Source organism: Notechis scutatus, chromosome 2 (genome assembly GCF_049901735.1).
Source record: "Notechis scutatus isolate UNSWTSFEM ecotype Mainland chromosome 2, rNotScu1.2, whole genome shotgun sequence".
In the NCBI taxonomy this organism is placed as follows: domain Eukaryota; kingdom Metazoa; phylum Chordata; class Lepidosauria; order Squamata; family Elapidae; genus Notechis; species Notechis scutatus.
The window spans coordinates 223,068,957-223,093,932 of NC_142010.1; the positions used below are offsets into that span (position 1 = coordinate 223,068,957).

The following is a 24,976-nucleotide window of genomic DNA, read 5'->3' on the forward strand; positions in this document are numbered from 1 at the left end:
ATATGGCTAAATTTGACATAATATTTGTCTGTGAAACATGGCTCAATACATCTCTCCCAGACTCCATTACCACAGTAAGAGACTATCATGTTTACCGATCACGAAATCCATAGAGGAGGTGGTGTTGCTATCTTGTATAAAAAATCCCCACATAAAAAAAAATAAAATCCAAATTACCCAGGAGTTTGCTCTTCCGGAGACCATCGTCTGTGAACTGTCCTTAAATATCACATTTCGATTCTTACTATGTTACAGAGCCCCTGATTATGACATCAAACATGTAAACAAGTTAAATTCACTACTAACATGGGCAACATCCTGCCCACACGCTTTTATCTTTCTTGGTGACTTCAATCTACCTCATATTAACTGGACCCTAAACAATTGTAACACTGAACCCATACATGCAACCTTCTACAATGCTGTAGCAAAACTAGGACTGGAACAACTAGTAACCAACAATACTAAACTTAACAGCTGCCTCGATCTCATCTTCTGTAATAGTTTGAATTCAATTTACGGAATACAAATTAAAGAACCCCTTTCCAACAGTGACCACAACATGATTGACTTTTGTCTCAACCTACGTCCACACAAAAATCATCATAACGATGGGATCCCCAATTATAGCTTCAACAAAGGCAACTATGATCTTATAGACAACAGTCTCTCATCTCTTGATTGGCAATTTCTATTCACTGGATGCAATACTGTTGAAGACCATAACAACATTCAAGGTCCATCCCACCCCTGAAAGGACCTAATGGTAAAGACTGCAACGATGACACCATTAAAGCTAACCTCTTTAACACATTCTTTGGATCAGTATTTGTAAACAGCAATGGATCATGCCCAGTATTTCCTAGTTGAACCACAGACAACTACAATGATCTAATCCATATTGATTTTACAGAAGACAATGTTGAAAAAGCACTATGCAATCTAAAACCATCTCTATCTATTGGACCGGATGGAATATGTGCCTACTTCTTAAAAAAGCTATCCACTGCCATAGCCGAACTTCTAAGCATAATCTTTGAAAAATCCTTCAGGACCAGCTCCTTGCCAAAACTATGGTCACAAGCCATGGTCATCCCCATCTTCAAAAAGGGAGACCCCAGCCTAGTTGAAAATTACAGACCAATCTCCTTATGCTGCATCATCTGTAAAGTCATGGAATCAATTATTAACCAATTCATTATCCTCCACTTAGAGACAAAACAATTTGGTTTCAGAAAAAAACTATCCTGTAATCTGCAACCCTTACACTGCAAAAACATATGGACTACACAACTCAATCGGGGCAAAGCAATATGCTCAATTTACATAGACTTCTGTGAAGCCTTTAATTCAGTGGTACATGACAAACTACTACTAAAACTAAAATCTTATGGTATCTCTGGACACCTGCATAACTGGATAGAAGCATTCCTGTCAAACAGGCAACAAATGGTCAAAATTGGGAGCGTCCTATCAAATTCTGTACCTGTCAACAGTGGTGTCCCCCAAGGCAGTGTTCTAGGACCAACTCTCTTCATAGTCTACATAAATGACCTCTGTGATCATATTAAGAGCAACTGCGTTCTCTTCACCAATGATGTAAAGCTATTCAACACCACCGACAATACTGCTACCCTTCAAAAAGACCTCAACTATATATCAGAATGGTCAAACAAATGGCAACTTCAAATCTCAACAAATAAATGCTCTGTATTACATATTGGCAAAAAAAATCAGAAAATAAAATACAAGCTGAATAATAAGGCCTTGTTGGTGATCCAAACTCTCTCAAGGACCTTGGAGTACTCATCTCTAATGATCTAGGTGCTAGAGCCCACTGTAACTACATAGCCAAAAAGGCATTAAGAGTTGTTAACCTAATCCTGCGTAGCTTTTTCTCTGGTAATATCACACTACTAACTAGAGCATACAAAACGATTTCTAGACCAATACTTGAATACAGCTCTTCAGTCTGGAACCCGCATTACATATCTCACATTAACACAGTTTAGAAAGTCCAGAAATATTTCACAAGTAGAGTTCTATACTTCTCTACTCATTGCAGAATACCTTATGCCACCAGACTTGAAATTCTAGACCTCGAAAACCTAGAACTACACTGCCTTCGGTCCAATCTAAGTACAGCACATAAAATTATATTTTGCAATGCCCTACCTGTCAATGAATACTTCAGCTTCAACCATAACAATACAAGAGCACATAATAGATACAAACTCAAGGTAAACTGCACCAAACTTGATTGCAGGAAATACGACCTCGGCAACAGAGTGGTCGATGTCTGGAATCCTCTACCTGACTCTTCCCCAAACCCCAAAAACTTTAACCTTAGACTGTCTACTATTGACCTCACCCCTTTCCTAAGAGGTCTGTAGGGGGCGTGCATAAGCGCACCAACATGCCTACCGTCCCTGTCCTATTGTTTATTTTTCTTTTTCTTATATGTATCCATTTCATGTATTCATAACTATGTTTATACTTATACCTGTTATCTTATAATTGCTTGACAAAATAAAATAAAAAAAAACAAAAAAAACCTTGTTTGAATAAAAGTTACATGACCAGGCCTGTAAATATTCTGTTGGTTTTGTTTGCTAAGGCTTTTCACCCATGCAGTACATTTTGTGGCTTGTTGTTATTGGTGTTTAAGAATACAAAACATAGAATTATAGTGTTGGAAGGGACTTTAGAGGTTATCTAGTCCATCCCCCTGCTGGAAAAGTAGACCCTATGCCATTTTAGACAATTGGCTGTCTTTTCTTAAAAGCCTTCAGTGATGGAGCACCCACAACTTTCCAGTGGTTAAATGTTTTCACTGTTAAGAAGTTTCTTCTTAATTCCAGGTTGCTTCTCTCCTGATTAGTTTCCACCCATTGATATGGATATTATGGACTGCTCCAAAGTGTATAGCTCTTATCTTATTGGTTTATGTTTAATGATAACTATATACTAACATATTAGTATCACATAAAATTCATGTGGAATTGTACTAGAGTACTACATAATCAGAACTGTCACTTGAATGAGGGCCATGGGGGTTAGTCTGTTAATCAGCACCCAAATAGAATAAATATAGTATAAATGAAGTTTTAGGAGATTTTCAGCAAGAGAAAGATTAAAGCTAGCTTCATAAATTGCATGAAACCACCATAAACCAGGGGTGTCAAACTCGTGGCCTGCAGGCCAGATGCGTCATGCACTGGCCAAAACCATGCCTAGTTTAGTGAAGGGGAAAAAGTCTTGACATCTTACATGACGACGCCATGACGATGCAAGATTGACACCCCTGACCTAGAATACGGTTAAGTTTTTCATAATGTATAAATCAAGCCACTGTAGCTAGTTTTAAAAACCATGGTTAAAAATTTCCTGAACTGCTATTACTCCTGGAAGAATGCTCGTATTTCTCAAGATAGCCTTTTTCATATTTGAGCTTTATTGTAGCTGATAAAATGGGATAGAAGATGGTTGGAAAAGGTTACGGAGAAAAATGTGAAATTTTGGGAATGAGTAGAGCCATAATAGTATAAACACATTATCAGAAAGAGCCAATATAAATAAATTCCAGCAGGCAGGTCTGGATGGAAGACATGAGCCCCTTTATAAACTGAGCTTGAAAGCCAAAGCCAGACTACTTTGTATTTTTATAAAGGTAGAACCATTTTGTCATATTTTATTGAAGTTTAGCAATAACAAGTTATAAAAACAGTTGCTCTCCCTAGATTTTAAGCAATTTACTCCCTGGTGGTATGAATATGTGGCCAAGAACAATGAGAAGTGTCTTGTTTTGTGTGCATTCTATGATTCTTACAATATAAAGGCCCGTGGATATTTTGTGCGCACCATAATAATAAGCCTGTTCTTTGGAAATAAAATATGTGGCATCATTAACATGGTTACTATTGTATGCATTGTTCATTGAATATAATGAAGCATTTGACAACAAAGATCAAGGTAAAAATTAAAGCTGAAGCAATTGATTACCTTTCTCCTTTATTTAAAAAAAAACAAAACAGACAATGTCACAAAATATCTAGCAAGCCCCGCTCTCCCTGTTTTAGGATTGAGTTCCATTCTCCAGATGTATTAAATGGCAGCACACTCTACTGGATGTCATTATTGCAATTCTAAGAGTAAAATGAATGCCACTAAAAGTAACCAAAGCACAACTGAAAATTCAAAGAATTATCAATATCATTTAGAATATGCAGATATTTTCAGTATAGCAACCAAAGTACAGTAATATAAAGTGATCTTCATATTAAGTCTGTACAAATTCAGTAGTGCAGAGAGTTGGAAAAACACAGAATTCAGGAAATCCATGGAGTGAAATGTTGAGATTAGAGGAAATGTTTGGATAGAATCCTAACTGGGTTGCTTCTTTTAAAATGAGAGAAAGTTTTACTATGTTTAGTTACTGTTCCTATCTCTTATAGTGCACCATCTTCTCTCATTATTCCTTTAAGAATTGTTAAGCTATAATGTGTTTTGATTGATTTTGATTTAAAATGATCATTGTGGCTTGTAAATCATGGATTATAATTTAGCAGGTTGAGTGAATTTGGTCAATTATGTTTAGTTTAGTTTACTTTATTGTCATTGCACCTCGTACAACAAAATCAAACACCATCTTCAGTGCACATTATGACCATGATGTTGAAAATAAACGCAAACACACATTCTTCACCCTTCACACATTGAACCGGAAACCCCCGACACCACACCAACACTGCACTATACAGCAGAATTCAAAAGAGCAATTGCCCTGGGATAGAAGCTGTTTTTCAGCCTATTTGTCCTTGTTTTTATTATTCTGTACCGTCTGCCAGATGGTAATAGTTCAAAAAAGGGGTTCCCAGGATGAGATAGATCTTTGAGAATGTTTTGAACTTTCTTAAAGCAGTGGGAGCTATAAAGCTTTTCCAAAGAGGGGGGAGGGCAACCAATGATCTTCTGGGCAATGACATTAACCCTCTGGAGTGCTTTCCTATCTGCCACTGTGCAATTGGCAAACCATACAGAGGTGCAGTATGTTAAAATGCTCTCGATGGTGCAGCAGTAGAAGGTCACCAGCAGTTTTTCATTCAGTTGTTGTTGTTGATTTATTAATGAATTATGTTTAAGGACACCATAGCTACCTATGTTATATAAAAACAGAATATAACTAAATTATATTCTCAGTAGTTGGCTTCTATTTTCTAAACTCTCTGAGTAACCATTCTTTGGGAATAACCAGTCTTCCCCAAATTCTCAAGCAGTCATTAAGCATTGGAACAGAGAATTTGGGGACTTCACTTGAAATTCCAGGGTGGAATTTGGAAGCACTGCATTAAAAAAAGCTTACTCAGAAAATACACTTATATGTTGATTTTCCCCAAATTGTCTGAAAATGTCACTATATAGTTTTGAAACTTTGGAGCAGTTTTGAAATCTTATGATTGCTCTGATTGGAGATTATATAACTACTCCGAAAAATCCAGATAACTACTAGATGGCAACAAAGAGATAACAAAACTCTAGCTCTTTGTTGCTATCAGCTAGATTTTTACAGCCTAGACCAGTGATGGCTAATCTTTTCAGCACTGAATGCCCAAAGCACATGCACATGCACCCCCAAAATGCAATATGTGTGTGGCCCCGTGCATGCCCCCCGACCCTACGCATGCACAGCAGAGACCCAAAGATCAGCTGGCCGGTGGGAGGTGTGCATGTGCATGTGTGGTGGAGCTGAGCTGGGGTGATAGCTCATGTGCCCACAGAGAGAGCTCTGCATGCCACCTCTGGCACGCGTGCCATAAGTTCGCCATCATGGACCTAGACCCAGTAGACTTATTTCAAGCAATTGCAAATACATGACAGTTTCTCCTGATGAGAAAGAACTTCCATTGACTTATTGCTCCTGTATTTCCAGACCTCTGTCCAGTTCCTCTTTTTGGAGGCCAAACCAAGCCGTGCCACCGTGGCAGCAGATCTAAACTTTCCAACTACTTCTATGTTTTCTTGCTGGGTCAGTTCCTCTTAGGAGCAGGTGGAACTCCTCTGTACACACTGGGCACAACTTTCATCGATGATAGTGTCCCAAAGCACCAAGCTTCAGTCTACATAGGTAGATATAATTCATTTTGATTTCTTGAAACACCAAATGTACCTTGAGCATCTAGCAAGTTTGGTAATATCATTTTGTATTTTCTATTTGCTTATTTAACTGTTTGTAAGGTTTTTTTTTAGTTGGTTGGGATATAGGATGTGTATTTACAGTTTCTTACAGTAGGGCTATGTTCATCTTCAGGTATATGGAGGATGACCTTATCCCTAAGGCCTCAGTTCCCATGAAAGGGAGCTTCAGCCCTTTTCATGATCAGCACAAAGACCTGAAGGGGCCTTGTAAGTATGCACCCACCCACATTGGGAATTTCCCAAGCAAATGCTCATCTAAGTGATTTGAACATTCATCCATCCATACCTTCCCACTTCATACCTTTGTATGCTCAATACAGTAGTCCTTGACTTATGTCTGCAATTGAGCCCCAAATTTCTGTTGTTAAGTGAGACATTTGTTAAGTGAGCTTTGCCCCATTTTACGACCTTCCTTGCCACAGTTGTTAAGTGAATCACTGTAGTTGATAAGTTAGTAACCCAGTTGTTAAGCGAACCTGGCTTCCCCATTGATTTTGCTTGTCAAAAGTCTCAAAAGGTAATCACATGACCTTGGAACACAGCAATGAACCAGTGGCCAAGTATAAGCTAGTGGCCAAGCATCTGAATTTTGATCAGATGAGCATGGAGATGCTACAAAGGTTGTAAGTGTGAAAAATGGTCATAAGTCACTTTATTCAGTGCCGTTGTAACTTTGAACAGTCACTAAATGAACTGCTATAGGTCAAGGACTACTTGTATGCAAATAATTAAAGCTGGCATGTTTGAGGATGCTGCTTACCCACTTCAAACCACAAGCATTTAATTGAACACCTACACCAGAATTATGTTTTCTAGTAAGTTGGGTGACACTTAGATCCTAATTTGGGAGCCTGGAAGAATTCCTTGTCACATTGCAGTTGTTCCTTCTCATCTGTGTGAATCAGTAGATAAGAATCAGATACTGTGCTCCTGCAGTGTTGACCTTGGTTTCCTTTTCGCTTGCCTAGCCACAACCAGTCTCATAATTATTTTAACCGCAGAATAACGGCATGTGAATACTACAAATGAATAACCAGAAAGAATAACAAATGTGTCAACTGTGACAACTAGACCTATCATTCATTAATGCAGAACAATGAAAATTTCCCATGCAGCAGAAAACAAATATCTGGTGGACCATCAAGGCAGTCAGAAAAGGTGGCAAAAATTGTGAAAGAGAAGGAGGTTTCAGTCCCTTCAGTTATATTCTGAATTACTGCCTTCTAGTCTAGAAGAAGTTGGAAACTTTGGAAAGTCCATTCTTCTTCTTTAAGAATGTTGTGCATTCTTGGAGATTCCTCCTCAGCAGGTGAATTGCAGAAAGTCTTTCTGCATTTTTATCTCCTTCTGGCAAAGGATGCACAGAATCTGAAAGAAGTCCATTATCCTAAATAATATCTTTTCTCTGAACAGCATCTGGCCCTTTTGGAGTAAGCCTTCAGATAAGGGTCAGGTGTCAACATGAGTTCATGACACAATTGATAAATGGAGAAGCATTCCTCTGATAGGAATTGATGGGTAGATTTAATCCAAGATATTTATATTCCATCTTTCAGCCTCCAAATATTTTTCTATTGACTACAGAATACAGAATAATAGAGTTGGAAGATATCTTGGAGGCCTTCTAGCCCAACCTCCTGCTCTAGGTTAAGACTAGGGTATGGTTGGACTCAATGTCTGGCATTTACCATAATTGCATTTATGTGATGAACATTCTTTGTGTTTCAAAAATAAGTTGCATCATTTATCTTTATCTGTATGTTTAATGCATTTTAAATGAGATGGTATGCTGGGAAGAACCAGGTGGAAGCTGGGTCATTCTCCTCTCATTCTTAATTTGTGTCTTCCTTACAGTAACCTATTCAGGATGCATGAACTTAACATTCTCAATGTTATATCACCTTGCACATTTACACAGTAGATATGGGATCCAACATGATTTTTTGTGCTCAATATCCAAAATGCAAACTATTATCTTCCCTGCAGGAATTGGATATGCCATGTCCCTGCTGGGTCCTGCCATTGGCTATGTTTTAGGAGGACAGTTGCTGAATGTCTATGTTGATTTCAATCGTGATATAAGGCAAGAACATTTTGTTTTCCATCTACATAAATAAGAATATACATTTTTTTCTTAATAGTAAGACATCATTTTGAAAAGTTTTATCTTAATAGTTTATACAGAAATACATATATTTTAGTTACCTATAATAATTTTAATGGGTTTGATTGGTAGGTTTTTTTTTTTTTGGTGGTGGTAGGGTGTTTTTTAATAATCAAGCACTGATTTGTAGTTGGGAAACCTGGATTTTAGAACACCAGAGCAGCCATGAAAAATGAGCAATTTTTAATCAATTTGCTACATGTAGATTTTGATTGTTTTATCTTTAGAAGAGGTCTATGCGAAGAGATATACATGAAGCCATTTCTGCTGTGAAAGGCCAACCAATTTACTTCATGAAGCAGTCTGGTTGCTTGAGGCTTCTTTGGACCTCTGCTGTGGAAAACGATCCTCTTAGCCTTCTTTTCTTCAGTATTGATTAAGATGCTTCTAGGTTGGGAAAGGAAGACCTTTCACACGTGTTGTAGTTCCAGACTGGGAAGTTTCAGGGTGCACTGTAGTCAATCCCACTATTTGTGGCGAAGCTACACATTTTGAAAGCACTTCAATCAGTGTTGTAAATTCTCAAAACCTTTTCTTGTGCCTTAAGCTCTGATGAGGAAAAAGAGAGAAAAGGTGCTGTTCTCTTTTGCTTTGCCTTCATAAGTACGGGTGCTCATATTACTATGCAAAACTTATAAAGTGGTGCTACTTTTGAATCTTCCTTGAAGCAAAACACTCCTTCAAGCTTTCTGTACTCTTGAACAATAATACTTGATGGAACTCATTATTACCTGATATACATTCAATTTCCAATTTAGTAAAACAGCACTGATTTCTTTTTTGTATAACTGCATAAATGTTGGGAGAAGGCAGCACAGTTGTAATAAATAAGCTAAAAATGTATATTTTATACAGAATAGGTTTGCAAAAGGTATTGTTATTTAATTCATAATACCTTTGTTAAATATGTGTTTACTAAATAATATTATTCTAGTGTAGACCTCACTCCAGAAGATCCACGCTGGGTTGGAGCATGGTGGATAGCCTTTGTGATATGCAGCTTCTCTACATGCCTTTTAGTAGCACCATTTTCATATTTCCCAAAGCATTTGCCAGGTAAATAAGTATTCTAAAATAAGGAATTCGTATAATACTATAATAACATATGGAGCCTTAGATAAGTTGTTGGGATTCCTAAAGTTATAGTGTCAAACAGTACATAATGAATGAATGAATGAATTAATTAATTAATTAATTGATTGTACTTCAATAAATATTCTGGAATTTGCAACTTTCATATAGCTCATCACAATTTTAAATTATTCTTATTGAAGTAGTGTAATTTTATGAGGAGCATTGGAGTACAAAGTAATAAGGCCTACTCTAAAAAAAAACAGAGAAAAAATAATTACTAAGAGGAACACATTGATCAGTTGGATGTAGACAAATGAAGTCCAGACAGTTATTTCTAAGACAACGTATGTATTGAATAGCAATAAAAATAAGGATGTATGAGGAAAAACTTGATAGTCTTTCAATCTTTGATAAGAAGATTCTTTTTTATATATATCTTATTCTTTAACCAATGTTTGAAAAAAGAAATTACAAGAATCAGTCTTTCAAAAAGATACGAGAAGTCCCTTCATAATGTCCTGAGCTATGGTAGAATTTCCCTGTGGCACAAAATTAAAGTTCTTTAGGCAAAGTTTTGTTTCAAAATCCCCATTTCTACTTTTCAATAGACAAAATTAATTGAACAAGGAGAGGTAGATTCAATCCATTTTTGGGTATTAGCTAATCCCACTTCATTACAGATGGTAGGAATAAATGCTATTATAACTTAATGACTTATGATGATTCCAATCTAAAAACTGCTTTCAACAAACTTAAATATCTTCTTATAAATATTCTTACCTTCAAGCCATTGGCTGATTTTCTGAAACTATTTGTCCTTAAGATACCAGTGATCTGAACAGGCAAAGGAGGACCTAGATAATTGGAAAGAAGGACAAATGGGTGGAAAGGAGGATACACTAATTGTTTAACTTTTGTGACATCTGTAAAAAATTACAGTGCAAATCTACAAAAAATAAAATAAAACCCCTAGGAACTTACTTTTTCCAGTATCAGGTTTCCCAATGGTAGCAATGTGCTAGAGCAGGCGTGTCAAACTTGCATCATCACAATGTCATCATGTGACTTATCGGGACTTTTTTTCCCTTCAGTAAACTAAGCAGGGATGGGGCCAGTATGTGATGCATCTGGCCTCCAGGCTGCAGGTTTGACACCCCTGTGGTAGAGTCAGTTAGGAGGCAAAAGCCTTCAGTACATAACTAATTAAAGTCTTGTTAATTTCAGGCAGCAGAGCAAGCCTGTTGAAAAGTACTCTTCAATTAATTAAGGGTACAGAATAGAGTTTTTTAACTTGCCCTTAGCACTTAAGGAAACACTGTGCCATAGAGAACAGTTGCTATGGAAGAGATACTTGAAAAGCCTGACAATGTTTGATCTTAAGGCTATGCCTGTCTAACAAAGGACATGAAGGCAAAAGGGAGAAATTTGTCCTTTTATTTAGTTACCCATCTTGCCACATGGTAACTATTTTGCTGGAAGTCTGGTAACCCTGTTAGTGCATCCTATTAATGCATTCTTCAAGAGGACAAAACTATTTTAAGTGGGAAATATCTGACAGAAAGATGATCTTGAAATCATAAAGAATGCAGATTTGTGCCCAAATAGACAGACTTACTAAAATTACTTGACCAAACATTAAAAATTACAGCTGATTTCCACAAAATGTATGTATTTGCAATTACAAATGATTTTTGTCAAAAGTAAAATTTCTTTTTTTAGGTACAAGCAAAATACGAGCAGAGAAGATTTCTGAAGCACATCATAATGGAAAACAGATGTGTGAATATACTGGGAGGAGTATTAAGGACTTTCTTATGATTCTCTGGGTAACAAAAGCCACATATTCAAATCAATGTCTGTAGTTAATTTGAATCTGGCCACATTTGGGAGTCATTGTGTCAATAATACTTTGCAAGGCCTCATTAACAGAATGCAACAAGGATAGTAGCATTATTCAATGTTTGAAAAGGCTAGATAAGGCAGTACTTTACATTCAAAGCATTAAAACTAATTAAAGTCAGATTCAAACATCAATTTCAGTAGTGTAGATTTCGTCACCTATGCTATCACTTATTTGAATATTGATTTTTAATAGCCAAAGAGTGGAAGGAGAATTGGATTAGTATAAGATGCTCCGAGAATGAAATGAACATGCTGTTCCTAAGTTTCTTCAAGTCTCCTGGTGGCTTTGTATATATGTGCATATAATTCAAGCCCACAGTCATATTTCATATGTAACAGGTTTAGGCAAAAGTGATTGCCAATCAGAACAATGAGATCTATGATAAATTGGTGAAACTTAAGTAAAAAAGATTAAGAGATACATGACAATGACCTTCAAATGTCTGAAGACCTTTTATGGAGAAGATGGAAAAGAGTTGTTTTATATGATTCTAGAAGTGAACTCTAAAATTAATGAATGGAACTAATAGGGAAGCAGATTTGGCAAAGTGTTAAGAAGAAATGCCTAATTGCAAGGTTTGTTGTAGGGCAGATTATTGAGCGGTGATGGTGGTGCAGATTGCTTCTGTTTAAGCACAAGACCCCTGCCTTTTGAGTTGATAGATGTTTGGATTTTCAACAACTATAAAAACAGCTGCCACAAAGATGTGTCCAATCATAAAATACTCATTAACCACAAAACAAACAAACAAACAAAACACCTTGATGAGATTGCTCCCCATTATCTGTCACCCAATAGATAAAACTCTATCAATGCAAGCCTTTATATATATTTTTCTGGAAGTAGTCACACTTCTAAACAAAGCACTGAGGTGTTGCAGTCATCCATTCTTATTTCCTAAGTATGCCTATATGGCCAATATGAGGTTGATTAGTATTTTTGGAAATCAAAACGATGCTAGAACCTGAGAGTTTACTTGCAGATATAATTTCTTCTTTTTATTTTTTTTAAGGTCTGAAACCAAACCAAAACATGAGGCCAAAGCTTCTGACAAGTGCCAGAGGAGTTTCCATTGGGAATACAGTTGCTCTTCATTAGAGCACATTCCTATTGGGAAGATCTAGTTGGAGTGGAATAAATTGCCTCAGAAAGTTGTAAGGCATTTAAATAAAGACCATCTGTTAAAGATGGTGTGCTGCAAGATTCCTGAACTGTAAATGGTGCTTTAAGCAAAAGACTGAACTAAATGCCACCCCAAGACCTCTTGCAGCTTTAAAATTCAATTATCCTTTGATTTTAAATGGATATTTGATCACTAAGACACATTATTTGAAAAAAAAAGATAAATAAAAAGCATAATAAAAAGGATAAATGTATTAACCATGAATAATAACTTTTATTACCCAGTATATCTTTGCAGATTACACCAACAGCTCTAATTGCCTGTTCCAGTTTATGGCCACTCATCAGTAGCTAATAATGTTTGTTTTCACCACTTCTTGAGGGCCAGTTAGATACTAAATTAAATGATTTTAAAATTAAGTACCAGCTGAGAAATGAGTTCGACAGTTTCATCTCATTCCCTTACATGCCCCTGCAAACCTTGATAGAAATCATAGCCGTTGGCTGTTTTCATCAGCACAAACAGAAAGAAGTTGATACCTTCATGATGATTTCTTATTGCAGTTCAGAGGTGGTATTCAGAAGCTTCTGACCAGATCTGGAGAACCGGTAGCGGAAATTTTGAATAGTTCGGAGAACCAGCAAATACCACCTCTGACGAGAGATTTTACAGTATCCTTCCCCTGCCACATCCACCAAGTCAAGCTCACAGAACTGGTAGTAAAAAAATGTGAATCCCACCACTGCCGCAATTTAGGTCAATAAAAGCTTCTGTTCAAGAAAACAGGCAACGATATCTTAATCTTACTAAGCTATTACAAGGGGGTAACTCCACCTAATATAATATCCTGGCTCAGTCCATATGCTATGCTGAGATGAGGAAATGACCAATATTTTTCTTTGTTTTCATGCATGAACTGGTATCAATCCAGCCAAATTCTTTGTATATTTATAAAAAGAAACCTCCAACAACTTGTTGTGGCCTGTGAACCACAATCATGAGCTGTAAGCCATAATCATCTCAATTATGACAAATCATGGCTTGAACTATCTTGCTTTGCATGTAATGAGTCTATCTCATATATTAGGTTCACCTTTTCAGTTGCATTACTGAAATAAATGAACTTTTGCACGATATTCTAATTTTTCGAGTTTCACCTGTAATAGGTAGGCTGGACTCTTTCAGGCCAAATAGTCCATTAAGAACATATTTTTCTTCTTAATGTGTTCTTGTTTTTCATTGAAGAGATGAACAAGGGGAGAAACATTTCTAACAGTTTTTAAATGATAGATTGAATAGCAAAACTAATGTTATAATGAGAATTTATTCTGAAAAAAATAGATCAATTTCTTTGTGGAATCATCTAAGCAGGTATTATGTATACAACATAACATTGATGTAAGAAATCTAAGTAAAATATGTAGGGGGAACCTAACCAAGCCTCTTTTTCTAGATGCTGCTGAGAAATCCTGTGTTGATGTATCTTGTAATAGCAGCTGCATTAGAAGCTTTAGTCGCTACTGGTTTTGCGACTTTCTTGCCTAAATTTATAGAAAATCAGTTTGGATTTACATCTAGCTATTCAGCTACTTTAGGAGGTAATGTATTTGCTTCATTCTATACAAACACCATTTTAAAGTTGTTAATGATGGGATTTAATACTTGGGGGGGGGGGGGAGAAGAAAACTAAACAATGGAAAGAAAAGCTAGTTTTAAGAGTTTTACTAGAAAATAACCTATTGAATTCTGTGAATTTTATGTCTGGTAAAATTTGTTTTCTTTGATAAACTAATCAGAATAATTTGGGAATCCAAGAAATATTTACTATTCTTCAGGTTATTGTCCCTTGTGGGGCACTGACTCAGGGGAGTCTATGACAATTCACTATGGCCAATTCACCATGGCCAACTCGCTGTAGGGCAATTTGCCACGGCCAACTCACCGCGGGACAACTCGCTGCAAGAGAAGAGTTATACTAATTTCATATAGAATAGAATCATTGAAGAAAAGATGCAAAAGGTGGGACATAATGAAATGTGAATGGTAAAAATTAAAATATTTTTATTTTATTTTAAATAGTTAAATAGAATTGTTAAATTGTCTACCAGTGAGTTGTCCTACAGCGAGTTGACCATGGCAAGTTGTCCTGGAGCAAGTTAGCCATGGTGAGTTGGCTGCAGTGAGTTATTTGGGACAAGTTGTCCCATTCCGGACTCAGAGTGGGGAGTGAAGAAAGCCTGGATTCTCAGTTGATAAAATGTTTTAAGTAGGCACTAACAATTTCAGAATTGGTTTTTGCTTTATGGTTATAATAGGATTTTCTGAATTAGTTTAAATATTTATTTCCAAGCTTGCCTTTCCATTTATGGTAATCAAATTGGGAAAAGGATGCAATTTCTAAAAAAAAAAAGGGTAGAAACTGTTTAGCAGATTGTTCCCATAAAACTCAAATCAATATATGAGGCAGCAGATAGAAAGATAGTGTCTCTTAGCATGCAACATATATTGTTGTGGCTTCTATTAGGATTGGCTTCTCACAAAGAAAGAAATCCCACTTGGAATGGACACTTATAGTTTGAGAATCTACTACTTCATTGGGGAGAAGAATTGGTGCTCCATGCAGGCAGGCAGATTCTTTCTGGCTCTTGAACCTTCCTGATTGCGATGCCTGTTTGAAAGATAGCTCCAGGGAATGGAGGGGCCCTAAGGTGACACTGCAGGAAGAACCATGTCTTTCTTTCTGGTGGTAGTAGTCAAATCTACTACTCCCAAGACACAACCAGTTAAGTGAACTTCACTCTTCATTATATGGAGTGAAGTTTTAATAGCCAAACTCTGAAAGATAAATTTAATAAGTATTTAGAGATTATTTAACAGTAAAGATATTGGTGTTTGTACTTTTATCTTGATAATGTGGAACACCGTAGTAACTATTTTCAAAAACCATTGAACTATAAACTGGACAACTGGATGCTTTTTAGCTCAGAGGGTTGTGCTAGGTTTATGGTTCAGTGTGTGATATAAATCATATAAATCTTGAAATTGGGTTAATTGACTCAGTTATATAGATTTGCTAAGCTTGTTTGTGTGACACAGCTATAGAAATAACTGCAGTAACTGCAGGAAAATGTTTTTTTTTCACAGATTAGCATTCCAAATTCATTTCTTTTTTAGTCATTTGATAAAAATAAAACATGCAGAGAGAGAAAAGTAAAATAATGACTGTTTACCATAACAATAATATAACTGTGTTTAGTTCTCTTTTTAATAGTGAATATATTTATTGTTTTATTTTAAGTGAAATTATTACGTTGGTAACTGTTTTCCTTTATTTTCTTTTAGGGCTTGTCTTAGTCCCAGGAGCAGCAATTGGCCAAATCATAAGTGGTACCTTAATTTCCAAGCTGCAAATGAATTGCAAAACTATAATCAAGTTCATTATTGCTACTTGTACTATGGCGCTGCTATTAAACATGGTGTTTGCATTTGCTAAATGTGGGAATGAACCATTTGCTGGTGTTTCTGAAACATATAACGGGCAAGTATATGATTAAAAGTATATATTAAAATTATTATGGCCACAAGTTGGTGTATTAAATCAAACATTTTTCAGAATTCATTTTATGTTTTATATTTTTATACATCTCAGAGATAATGAAACATAAAATCAAAATTGCTCATATTGATGTTGATGAAAATAGTATACATATTTCCATCACATTGTCTTTATGGGAAAAGTGGTATCATGCAAAGCATAGAAAACAAATAGGAAAAAGTAGAAGACATAAGACAAATAGAACTACTACAACTATTCATTATATATCACCAGAGCTTATTGTTTTTGTGAATCCTTCACTTTTCACTCACATGCTTGTGTTATAAATTAGTCCTCATTCGTTCTCCCAATGACACTACAGGTAGTGCTCAGTTAACAATCCCTCCTTCAGCATCCATTCAAAGAAACGACAAAGCTGAACAGGTGGGAGTTCTAATCAGTCTTCAAAGGCTTCAAAAGCTGTCCCAATACTGTTAGTCCTCAACTTATGATCACAATTGAACTCAAAATTGTATGATGCTGAGTAAACATTTGTTAAGTGAATTTTGGCCCATTTTATGATCTTTCTTGCCATAGATGTTAAGTGAATGACTGCTGTTGTTAACTTAGTAACACAGTTGTTAAGTGAATCTGGCTTCCCCATTGACTTAGTTGTCCGAAGGTCAGAAAAAGTAATCAAATGATCTGGGACACTACAACCATCATAAATATGAGCCAGTTGCCAAGCCAAGCACTTAAGTTTTGATCATGTGACCATGGGGATATTGAAATGGTTATAAGGGTGAAAAATTGTCCTAAGTCACTTTTTTCAGTGCTGTTGTAACCTTGAATGCTCACTAAATGAACTGTCGTAAGTCAAGAGCTATGTATACCCACAGTCATGTGATCACAATCTGGACACTTGGCAACCTATGACAGTTTCAGTGGCTTGTGATCACATGATCACCATTGGTGACCTTCCCTGCCAATTTCTTATGGGAAAAGAAACAGTTGTAAGTTGCTCAAGTAAGTCTCCCCCATCCACACACTCTCCCTGAACCTTGCTGCACTCCACCCTCACACACTCTCCTCCACCCAGCAGCAACCACTCCAATCTCCACTGTGTTCATGCCATGCCTCCCCTGCAACCCACACATTCTAACGCCCCTCCACTAGCCTTGCTATGCTCGTATTGTACCTCTCTGGCCACTTGCAGATGCACCCTCTCTCACCCAGCAGCAGCCATCCCAAGCCCTGCCTCACTCGCACCACACTTCGCCAGCCACCAATTCATCCCCTTGCCCCCATCTTGCAGCAGCCATCAGATACTTGCTGGCCTGCTTTGCTAACTTCCTGAAACTTGCAACTTCCTGGTGTTTGCTTGTTGGGAGCCAGTAGGAAATTGTGAGAGAGACTCACTTAATGATTCATGTTCCTCACTTAACAATGACAAGATGAACTGTAGGTATTGTTATTGCTAAGTGGTGTGATCATGTGACATTATGTTTTATGACCACATTGCTTATCAATAAAAATTCCAGTCTCAATTGCCATCATAAGTCAAGGGCTACCTAGAAACCCTCTCCATGAACTTCAGTGGTCTCCCATTTCTTTTCGAAATGAAGAATATAATTTTTTTAAAAAATCCTTGCATACACATTGCAGTAAGTTTAGAAATATTTAGCTCCAATTATTATTAATGAATGGAATGAATGAAATGAAAACACGCTATTATGGAAAGTTTATTTTTTATTTCACCTATATATTATTTCCCTGTTTCAGGACAGGCATGTTATCAAACTTAACAGCACCCTGCAATGCCCATTGTAGATGTTTGCATTCAGACTTTTTGCCCATCTGTGGTGCAGATGAAGTCCAGTATTTTTCTCCATGTTATGCAGGATGTACTGCTGTTGTTTCTCAGAAGCATGCAACAAAGGTATGCCCACTTTATGTTATGAAAGAGGATGCTCACTCTACATCAGATCTAAATTCTGAATTTTAAAAAATGGTTTAGCCATGTGCTTTGTTTAAGATGTATCAATCAGAATGTATCAATCAGAATAGAGCTGGAAGGGACCTTTGAGGTCTTCTAGTCCAGCCCCCTGCTCAAGCAGGAGACCCTATGCTATTTCAGAGAAGTGACTGTCCAGTCTCTTCTTAAAAACCTCCAGTGATGAAACATCCACAACTTCTGAAGACAAGCTGTTCCACTCGTTAATTGTCCTCACTTTTAGGAAATTTCTCCTTAATTCCAGGTTGCTACTCTTCTTGATTCGTTTCTATCCACTGTTTCTTGTCCTGTCTTCTGATGCTTTGGAAAATAAACCAAATCAGTATCAAATCAGTATCATTATCAGTCTATTGAACTTTGGGCAAGTCAGTAGCTAAGTTTGACTACTTGGAAAAATAAAACAAACAGACAAGAAACAAGGGGGCATAGGAAGACAAATGAAATATCTATCTTCAATGATGGAATGCTTAGCTAGACTAAACACTGAATAAAATCAATTAAATTAGGAGCTGCAATATTTTATTTCTGTTCTTACTATATTCTTGATTCCAATAGCAGAGAATTATACGTAATTCAGTGTTGAAGTTTTGGCTTCTTGGTGTTATCTAAACTTGGTTGTTTTCATGTAGCCTGGTAACAAAACATCTTCAGGAAAACTACCAAATTCAGAAAATACCAGGAACTTAACGTATTCTTAATATTCTCTGTTGATGTAAATGCAAAGAGGAGAACAGAAGAACAGCTATTTGGATTTTAAAAGACAAGATCCACATATGGAAATGGATATCATGCTTATAATTTAGATGTGGCGCAATTAGTTTATTTAAGGGCCACTGAACTGGCCGAACATATATTTTGATATGAAGGTAGATCCAAGATCACAAAATGTTCTAGATTTTATTTATTTCTTTTAGAAATAAAACTCTCTTCAAGAACAATTTTTATTTTACAACTGGCTGAATAGTTATTCAGTCTTGATATATCAGTTGTCTGTGTATATCTGTAACATTTTGAAATCAATTTATTTTGCTGTTGAATGAATTTTCAATTAATTTTGAAGAATTATTTACTTATTTTGTTTATCTGTATTTTTGAATGCATTATTTATAGCACTACAGCAATTGTTCCTGTGTTGTGAATCCCGTAATTGAAATTGAGAATACCTTTCAAGGGGCCACTTCTGGAAAATGTAAATCTAAGTGCACAGTCCTGCCTTGGTTCCTGAGCTTCTTCTTTTTTACAGTTGTTTTTACTTTTATGGCAGTTACACCAACAACTGTGGCCATTCTCAGGTAGTTAAAATGGTGCTTTTATCTTTTTTAAATGTTGTAAAATGCAATACAATATAGGATTTTTAAAAACCATGAGCTAGTTTCTTCCACCATCCCTTTGCAAACACATCAAATTATTTGTACAGTGAGGAAATGATTTCAATATGCAAATGAGAAAATATGAGTCTGATTCCTAGTGCTAGGACATTCTGGGAAATTAAATTGACAGCCTAGTGCTGAAAAAAGTGTTCAAGAATGCAGAGATCAGCAGTAGATCTCCACAAAAATACTGGGACATCCAGCTGTTTGAAACATTGAGGTGAATATATTCAAACACAATACTAATTTCTAACTACAGCCAAGAATTAAAATGTAACCAAAAGGAATAATAGAATAAAAGAGTTGCAAGGGACCTTGGAGGCAGGGGTGGGCTTCAAAAAATTTACCAACTGGTTCTCTGCCCAGTTGCTAGGTGGGTGTGGCCATGGTGGGCGTGACCTAGTCAGCCTCCTGCACCACAGTGGGGGGCTGTCCTCACCCTCCCTAAGCTCTAGAGGCTTTTCTTGAGCCTCCAGGAGGGCAAAAATGGCCTCCCTGGGCTCTGGAGGTCTGGCTGGTTTCTGGCCTTCCAGGAGCTGCAAGAGGCCCATTTTTTGCCCTGCCTGAGTCTCTGTACAGGCCCTGCACTTACCTGGAATCCAAAACAGCCACAAGGAGGATGGGCAGGGTGGGGCAGGTGGGGCCAGCCAGTCATTGCAACTACCAGTTCGGTGAACCAGATGTAAAATTAACATCCGGTTCGGCTGAACTGGTGCGAACCAGTAGCAGCCCACCCCTGCTTGGAGGTCTTCTAGTCCCATCTCCTGCTCAGTCAGGAAATTCTATACCATTTCAGACAAATGGTTCTGATCTCTTCTTAAAAACCTCCAGCATTGGAACACCCACAACTTCTGGAGGGAAATCATTACACCGATTAATTGTTCTAACCATCAGGATAGTAGTCTTGTATAATATCTCCATAGTGATATTTCCCCTGAAGACGGTTTTTCTTTTAACCCATTAAGATGGAGATTTTGAAACAGAGTAGATGCACTGATTTTCTTCTGTCTTGTTACATAGATATATTCAACAATTATTGGTTGAACAAGTACAATGATGAATTTCTGCTTAGAGTTCATGCTGGAAGCTTAAATAGTCAAAAGTACCTCAGAGAAGGCACCCATTTCTTACCACAGTGATGGCAAAACAATATATGTTACAGTGTTATAATAGAAGTCCTGCCCTGCCCTTTTATAATCATATTACAGAATCTTATGGATAAAGTTTATGTCATGATATAGATCATGGTGCACATTTTGTCCATTTTGTAATTTCTAACTTTTATTCTACAATTTCTTTTGCTCTTATTCATATATCCCTTGGTGTCTGTGTCCATGTGTTGTTTTATAGAACTCTTGTATAGTATGAAAATTGTTTAATGTTTTTTAAAAAAGCATTTTTCATTTTTAAATATGAAGAAGTGAATAGAAACATGATTTTAAAATTAAAATGAACAGAAGAAAAATGACTGGAAAATTGCTATGTTAACATTTTCTTGAATCATTATTTACATTGTAATAACTTATAGTATTAGTTTTGCCTTCTGTTTTAACCTTGTATGTCCAAGAAATACATTGGGTAGTTAAAAGAATAGCAATCATATCATAATATATGTTGAGGGATAGAATATATCATATTAAATGGTGAACCCAACTTTGATTTACAGATGTGTGCCAGAAAATCACAGATCATTTGCTTTAGGTGTTCATATGCTCTTTCTACGAATTTTAGGTAAGTTTAAAGCTTGACAAAAGAAATTTCATGGCAGAAATAATATTGTAAGTCTAAGGACTATAGATTTAACGGGCAAACCAAATTTGACCAAAAATTGGAGTGTCCATCCTGTCATTTTTTTTCCTCAGAGTACACATGAGTAATAGTTTATTACAATATTGCTATTGTTTTGATCTACTAAATGAGGATTAAAGTAGAGAGAGAACTATGCCAGTTTTCACTATTATTATTGGAAATCCATCCCTTCCTGGTTGCTTTGACCAACATAAATTTGACTGAAAATCCTTCATTGAGAACTTTTAGCCCAAGTTTCCATTTGTTCCTATGCATTGCTTTATATGCGGCTGCTAAAAACAGGAAGACCGTTTTTTTTTCATCCCCAAAATATATTCTGCTTGTCATTTTGCTCCTTATAATAAAATGTCAGACTATACAAAACAATTTTACTGCAATATGTTACAATTCTATATCATGCATTCTTTATTTTCAAAGATCTCAGTTTGTAAGTAGTCTTAGTCATATCCTCCAAAGTAAGTCACAAAAGCCTGCATGGTTTTCTCTAATCTCCCCAAAATCATCTTGCTACATTAGTTTCTCTCTTGGCACAGAGACCAAGTGAAGTGAAACTATGCACAGAGACTGCAAGAAATTACTGGCATCATTTCTGCCACATTTTTTTTTTTTTTTTGAAGAAGAAGAGAAAGCTAAACAGGAGAACATATTCTAGGTCTTGACCTAACTGAAAAAAAAATAGTATTTTCTAAAAGGAAGCTGATCTATTTTCTGAATAGGATTAAAAGGTCAAGTAAACAATCACTGGTAGTTAGCTTTTATGAAACAAACTGAAGTCAGGAAAACATACATCACAATTCAGGAAGACCTGCTTTCCATAAAAAGAGACTTTGTATCAGAAAAACTGTATATGAGGAACATCAGTGGCTAAAGAAGCACTAGAATTCATTCATCCCTAACTAATGCCTAGACCCCACTCTCTAATAATGAGATTTAAAACTATAAAGAGATGTCAAAGTATCCACAAAACCACCTTACTTGAAATGTCAATTTTATGTAAGATGTTATTGTTTGTTGATTAGAATTTACAAAATTTAGGAATGAGATTGCCAACATCTTAAATATTTTAGCCACTTTGAAGATTTTTGAGGAAGGGTTTAGCTCTTACAAAACCTTTGGGTGGGGTGGGAGAACTAAAAATGGCTAACTTTAAGGCATGTAAACATTTATTCAAAAATACATTAAATAATTTGTCTACAACTTTAGCAAGGGATTTCTTGTTGAGATTATTTGCACATTTAAATTTATATATATCTTAAGATCTTTATTTTCTATTTCATAGTTTCAGTCATCTGTAGATAGTATTCTGTTATAATTTTGTATCACTCCATCTTATGTAGGCACTATTCCTGGCCCAATCCTTTTTGGTATCTCAATAGACGATTCTTGCACTCTCTGGTCTACAGATAGATGTGGACGTAAAGGAGCATGTTGGACCTATAACAATACTAAAATGGCATATTTGCTATTTGGTATAAGTAAGTGTCTTTGTTTTCCTTAAAAATGAAGAAATTATGCTAAAGGGATCAGCTTCCAATTACTTCATTCTTTAATTTCTTTGGTTTGGTATATAAACAAAATAAATCAGTCAGTGTTTTTTGATCATCAATATCTAAAAATTGGCAACATTAAGATAGGTGGACTTCAACTCCCAGAATTCCCCAGCCAACCATGCATGGAGAGGAGACACAATTTCTTTCTGTGCATAGAACAGTGTTGCCTGCCTCTTTTGGCTCCATTCATTTAATCACCTGTATAGTCACTTAATGACCGCACTTGGGAGAGCCACATTGGTGATCATTGAGTAAGGCAATCATGCAGGCATCTCACTTAATGACTGCAATTACTTATGACTATAATTGAAGGCTCAATTATGGTCATAAGTTGAAAACTACCTGTAGTAGAGATCACCTCGTAAGTTGTCTAACTGAACCAATTCAAGGCCAGAACCATAATTATTTGAAATTTATATTGAAACAATCTAATATTAATTAGTTACAGGCTGAATGGGTCAAACATCAGTTTGGCAGTTTTAATCAAAGAAAAGTGTTAATTGGCAGAGATCAGAGCATGGGAGCTGCTATATAATTTGCAACTCTTGTTTCTTCAGAGTTTTAAGCAGTGCAGGTCCTACCTATTGTCATGTGATAAGGATACATATAAAATCTATTGTTATAATGGTAGCTTAGAAGGTTGTGGGTTTTTTTTTTCCTTTTAAAGCAAGAAGATAAATTAACAGCCATATTTAATTTATTTTTTGTTTAATTTATTTTTGCAGGTGCATGTTCCAAAGCAATTTCTCTAATTTTTACTATCACATCATATGTGTTATATAAGCCTCCCCCAGATATTGTTGCTGATTCGAAGACACAAGATCAAACAAGCTCTTCAGTACGCCTTTGAATGAGGAACAAAGTATTCTTTCTAGTGAAAGTCAAAGAAAAATTCTTTAGTGATGTCCAGTGGCAGCTGTAACTTCTGAGTAACAGCACTGGGAGGCTCTGAGCAAGTCATTTAATTCTTTTTTTAAAAAATAAATAAATACACTTTTACTTTAAATCCATTTTACTTCAAGTGTATCTCAGTCTCATGAAACTTTTTACTTTCTCAAGAGAATGGTATGATTTTTGTAATGTAGAATGTCTAAATATTTTAACCAAAAATCAACTTTAGAAACTCATTTAATTGATTGTAGGAAGATAAGAGATTTCCATGGGACATGAAAGTACTTTGATAAGAAACTGTATCTCTAATTTTGCAGGCTCATTTTTTCAGTCTGAGTGCCATCATTTTGCCTGTTAGGACTCAGGACACTGAGAGGATTATGGGCCAGGATAAAAACAAAATGAAATAAAATTATATCTGTTAACATGACTACTAATCAAATAGTTACTAATTTTTCACATGAATACATTTTAAAATTATACCTTTATGTATTTTATTTACTTCCCCATTTCTACTCTGGTAAGTAATCAAAGGCAGCTTTCAAAATTAATGTCCCCATTTCAAAATACCATATTGCTCAAGTGTCTGTGGAGATTCTCAATCATCCACGTCATGGTTGTCTCAAAGGTGCTTTCCCAAGAGGCAACTGGACTTTCTGGTTTTTCTTTGAAGATGTTTCACTTCTCATCCAAGCGGTGGAATTCCCTACCATCCAATAAGAGCTGAAAAAGCTTCTTGGATGAGAATTAAAACGTTTTAAAAGAAAAATTGCTCAAGGTTAAAAACATTTACTAAAATTAACCCTAGCATGTGCACTTAAACCATTGAACAATTTTCTAAATGCTAAAAGAGTGGAGGCCAAGTATTATTCCCAAGGAAATACACTGTATAATGTGGGAACAACACAGAAGGGTGGTCCAATTCTACATGTCACAAAAATTGGCCTTTTAAAAGTCATCGTCAGAAGAGCAGTCCTTCAGATAGTGAAATCCTAAGATCTTTAGGATTAGGGGATCAATGACAACACTTTGGGAGTTTGGATTAGAAAACCTCCAAGGGTCCTTCCCAACTCTGTTATTCTGTTACTTTAAATTGTGCCTAGTAACAAACATCTGGTCCTATGCAAGTATTTTCATATAGGTATTGTATAATGCTTGAACCAAAAAAACCAATTTCTGGATATTTTTCATAGGTAGGCCCACATTAAGTATATGGGGATAGTCACGATAGGATATAATCAAGGCCTTCATGACATCTGACTGGTTCAGAACAAGTCCCACCTGATATATTAGGTATAATTATTCAGAGCTGTTCTTTACCTCAGCTACCATGTATGAATCCAATGAT

At 36.1% G+C, this 24,976-nt stretch overlaps 1 protein-coding gene across 5 annotated transcripts in view; it reads left to right on the forward strand.

Annotated features, from left to right (window-relative positions):
• SLCO4C1 (solute carrier organic anion transporter family member 4C1) overlaps positions 1–24,058 on the forward strand; it is a 38,686-nt gene extending 14,628 nt beyond the window's left edge. For 4 of the 5 annotated variants that reach the window (XM_087958127.1, XM_087958128.1, XM_026672737.2 and 1 more), the window contains 11 exons: positions 5,930–6,124; positions 8,182–8,278; positions 9,294–9,415; positions 11,153–11,259; positions 13,913–14,057; positions 15,802–15,997; positions 17,777–17,933; positions 19,119–19,300; positions 21,045–21,109; positions 22,525–22,662; positions 23,463–24,058. In XM_087958127.1, the coding sequence (XP_087814253.1) occupies positions 5,930–6,124; positions 8,182–8,278; positions 9,294–9,415; positions 11,153–11,259; positions 13,913–14,057; positions 15,802–15,997; positions 17,777–17,933; positions 19,119–19,300; positions 21,045–21,109; positions 22,525–22,662; positions 23,463–23,587 (1,529 nt within the window). In that variant the 3' untranslated portion in view covers positions 23,588–24,058. The remainder of the gene's footprint in view (positions 1–5,929; positions 6,125–8,181; positions 8,279–9,293; positions 9,416–11,152; positions 11,260–13,912; positions 14,058–15,801; positions 15,998–17,776; positions 17,934–19,118; positions 19,301–21,044; positions 21,110–22,524; positions 22,663–23,462) is intronic. The other variant, XM_087958129.1, reaches the window with a different exon arrangement.
• The last annotated feature ends 918 nt before the right edge of the window (positions 24,059–24,976 follow it).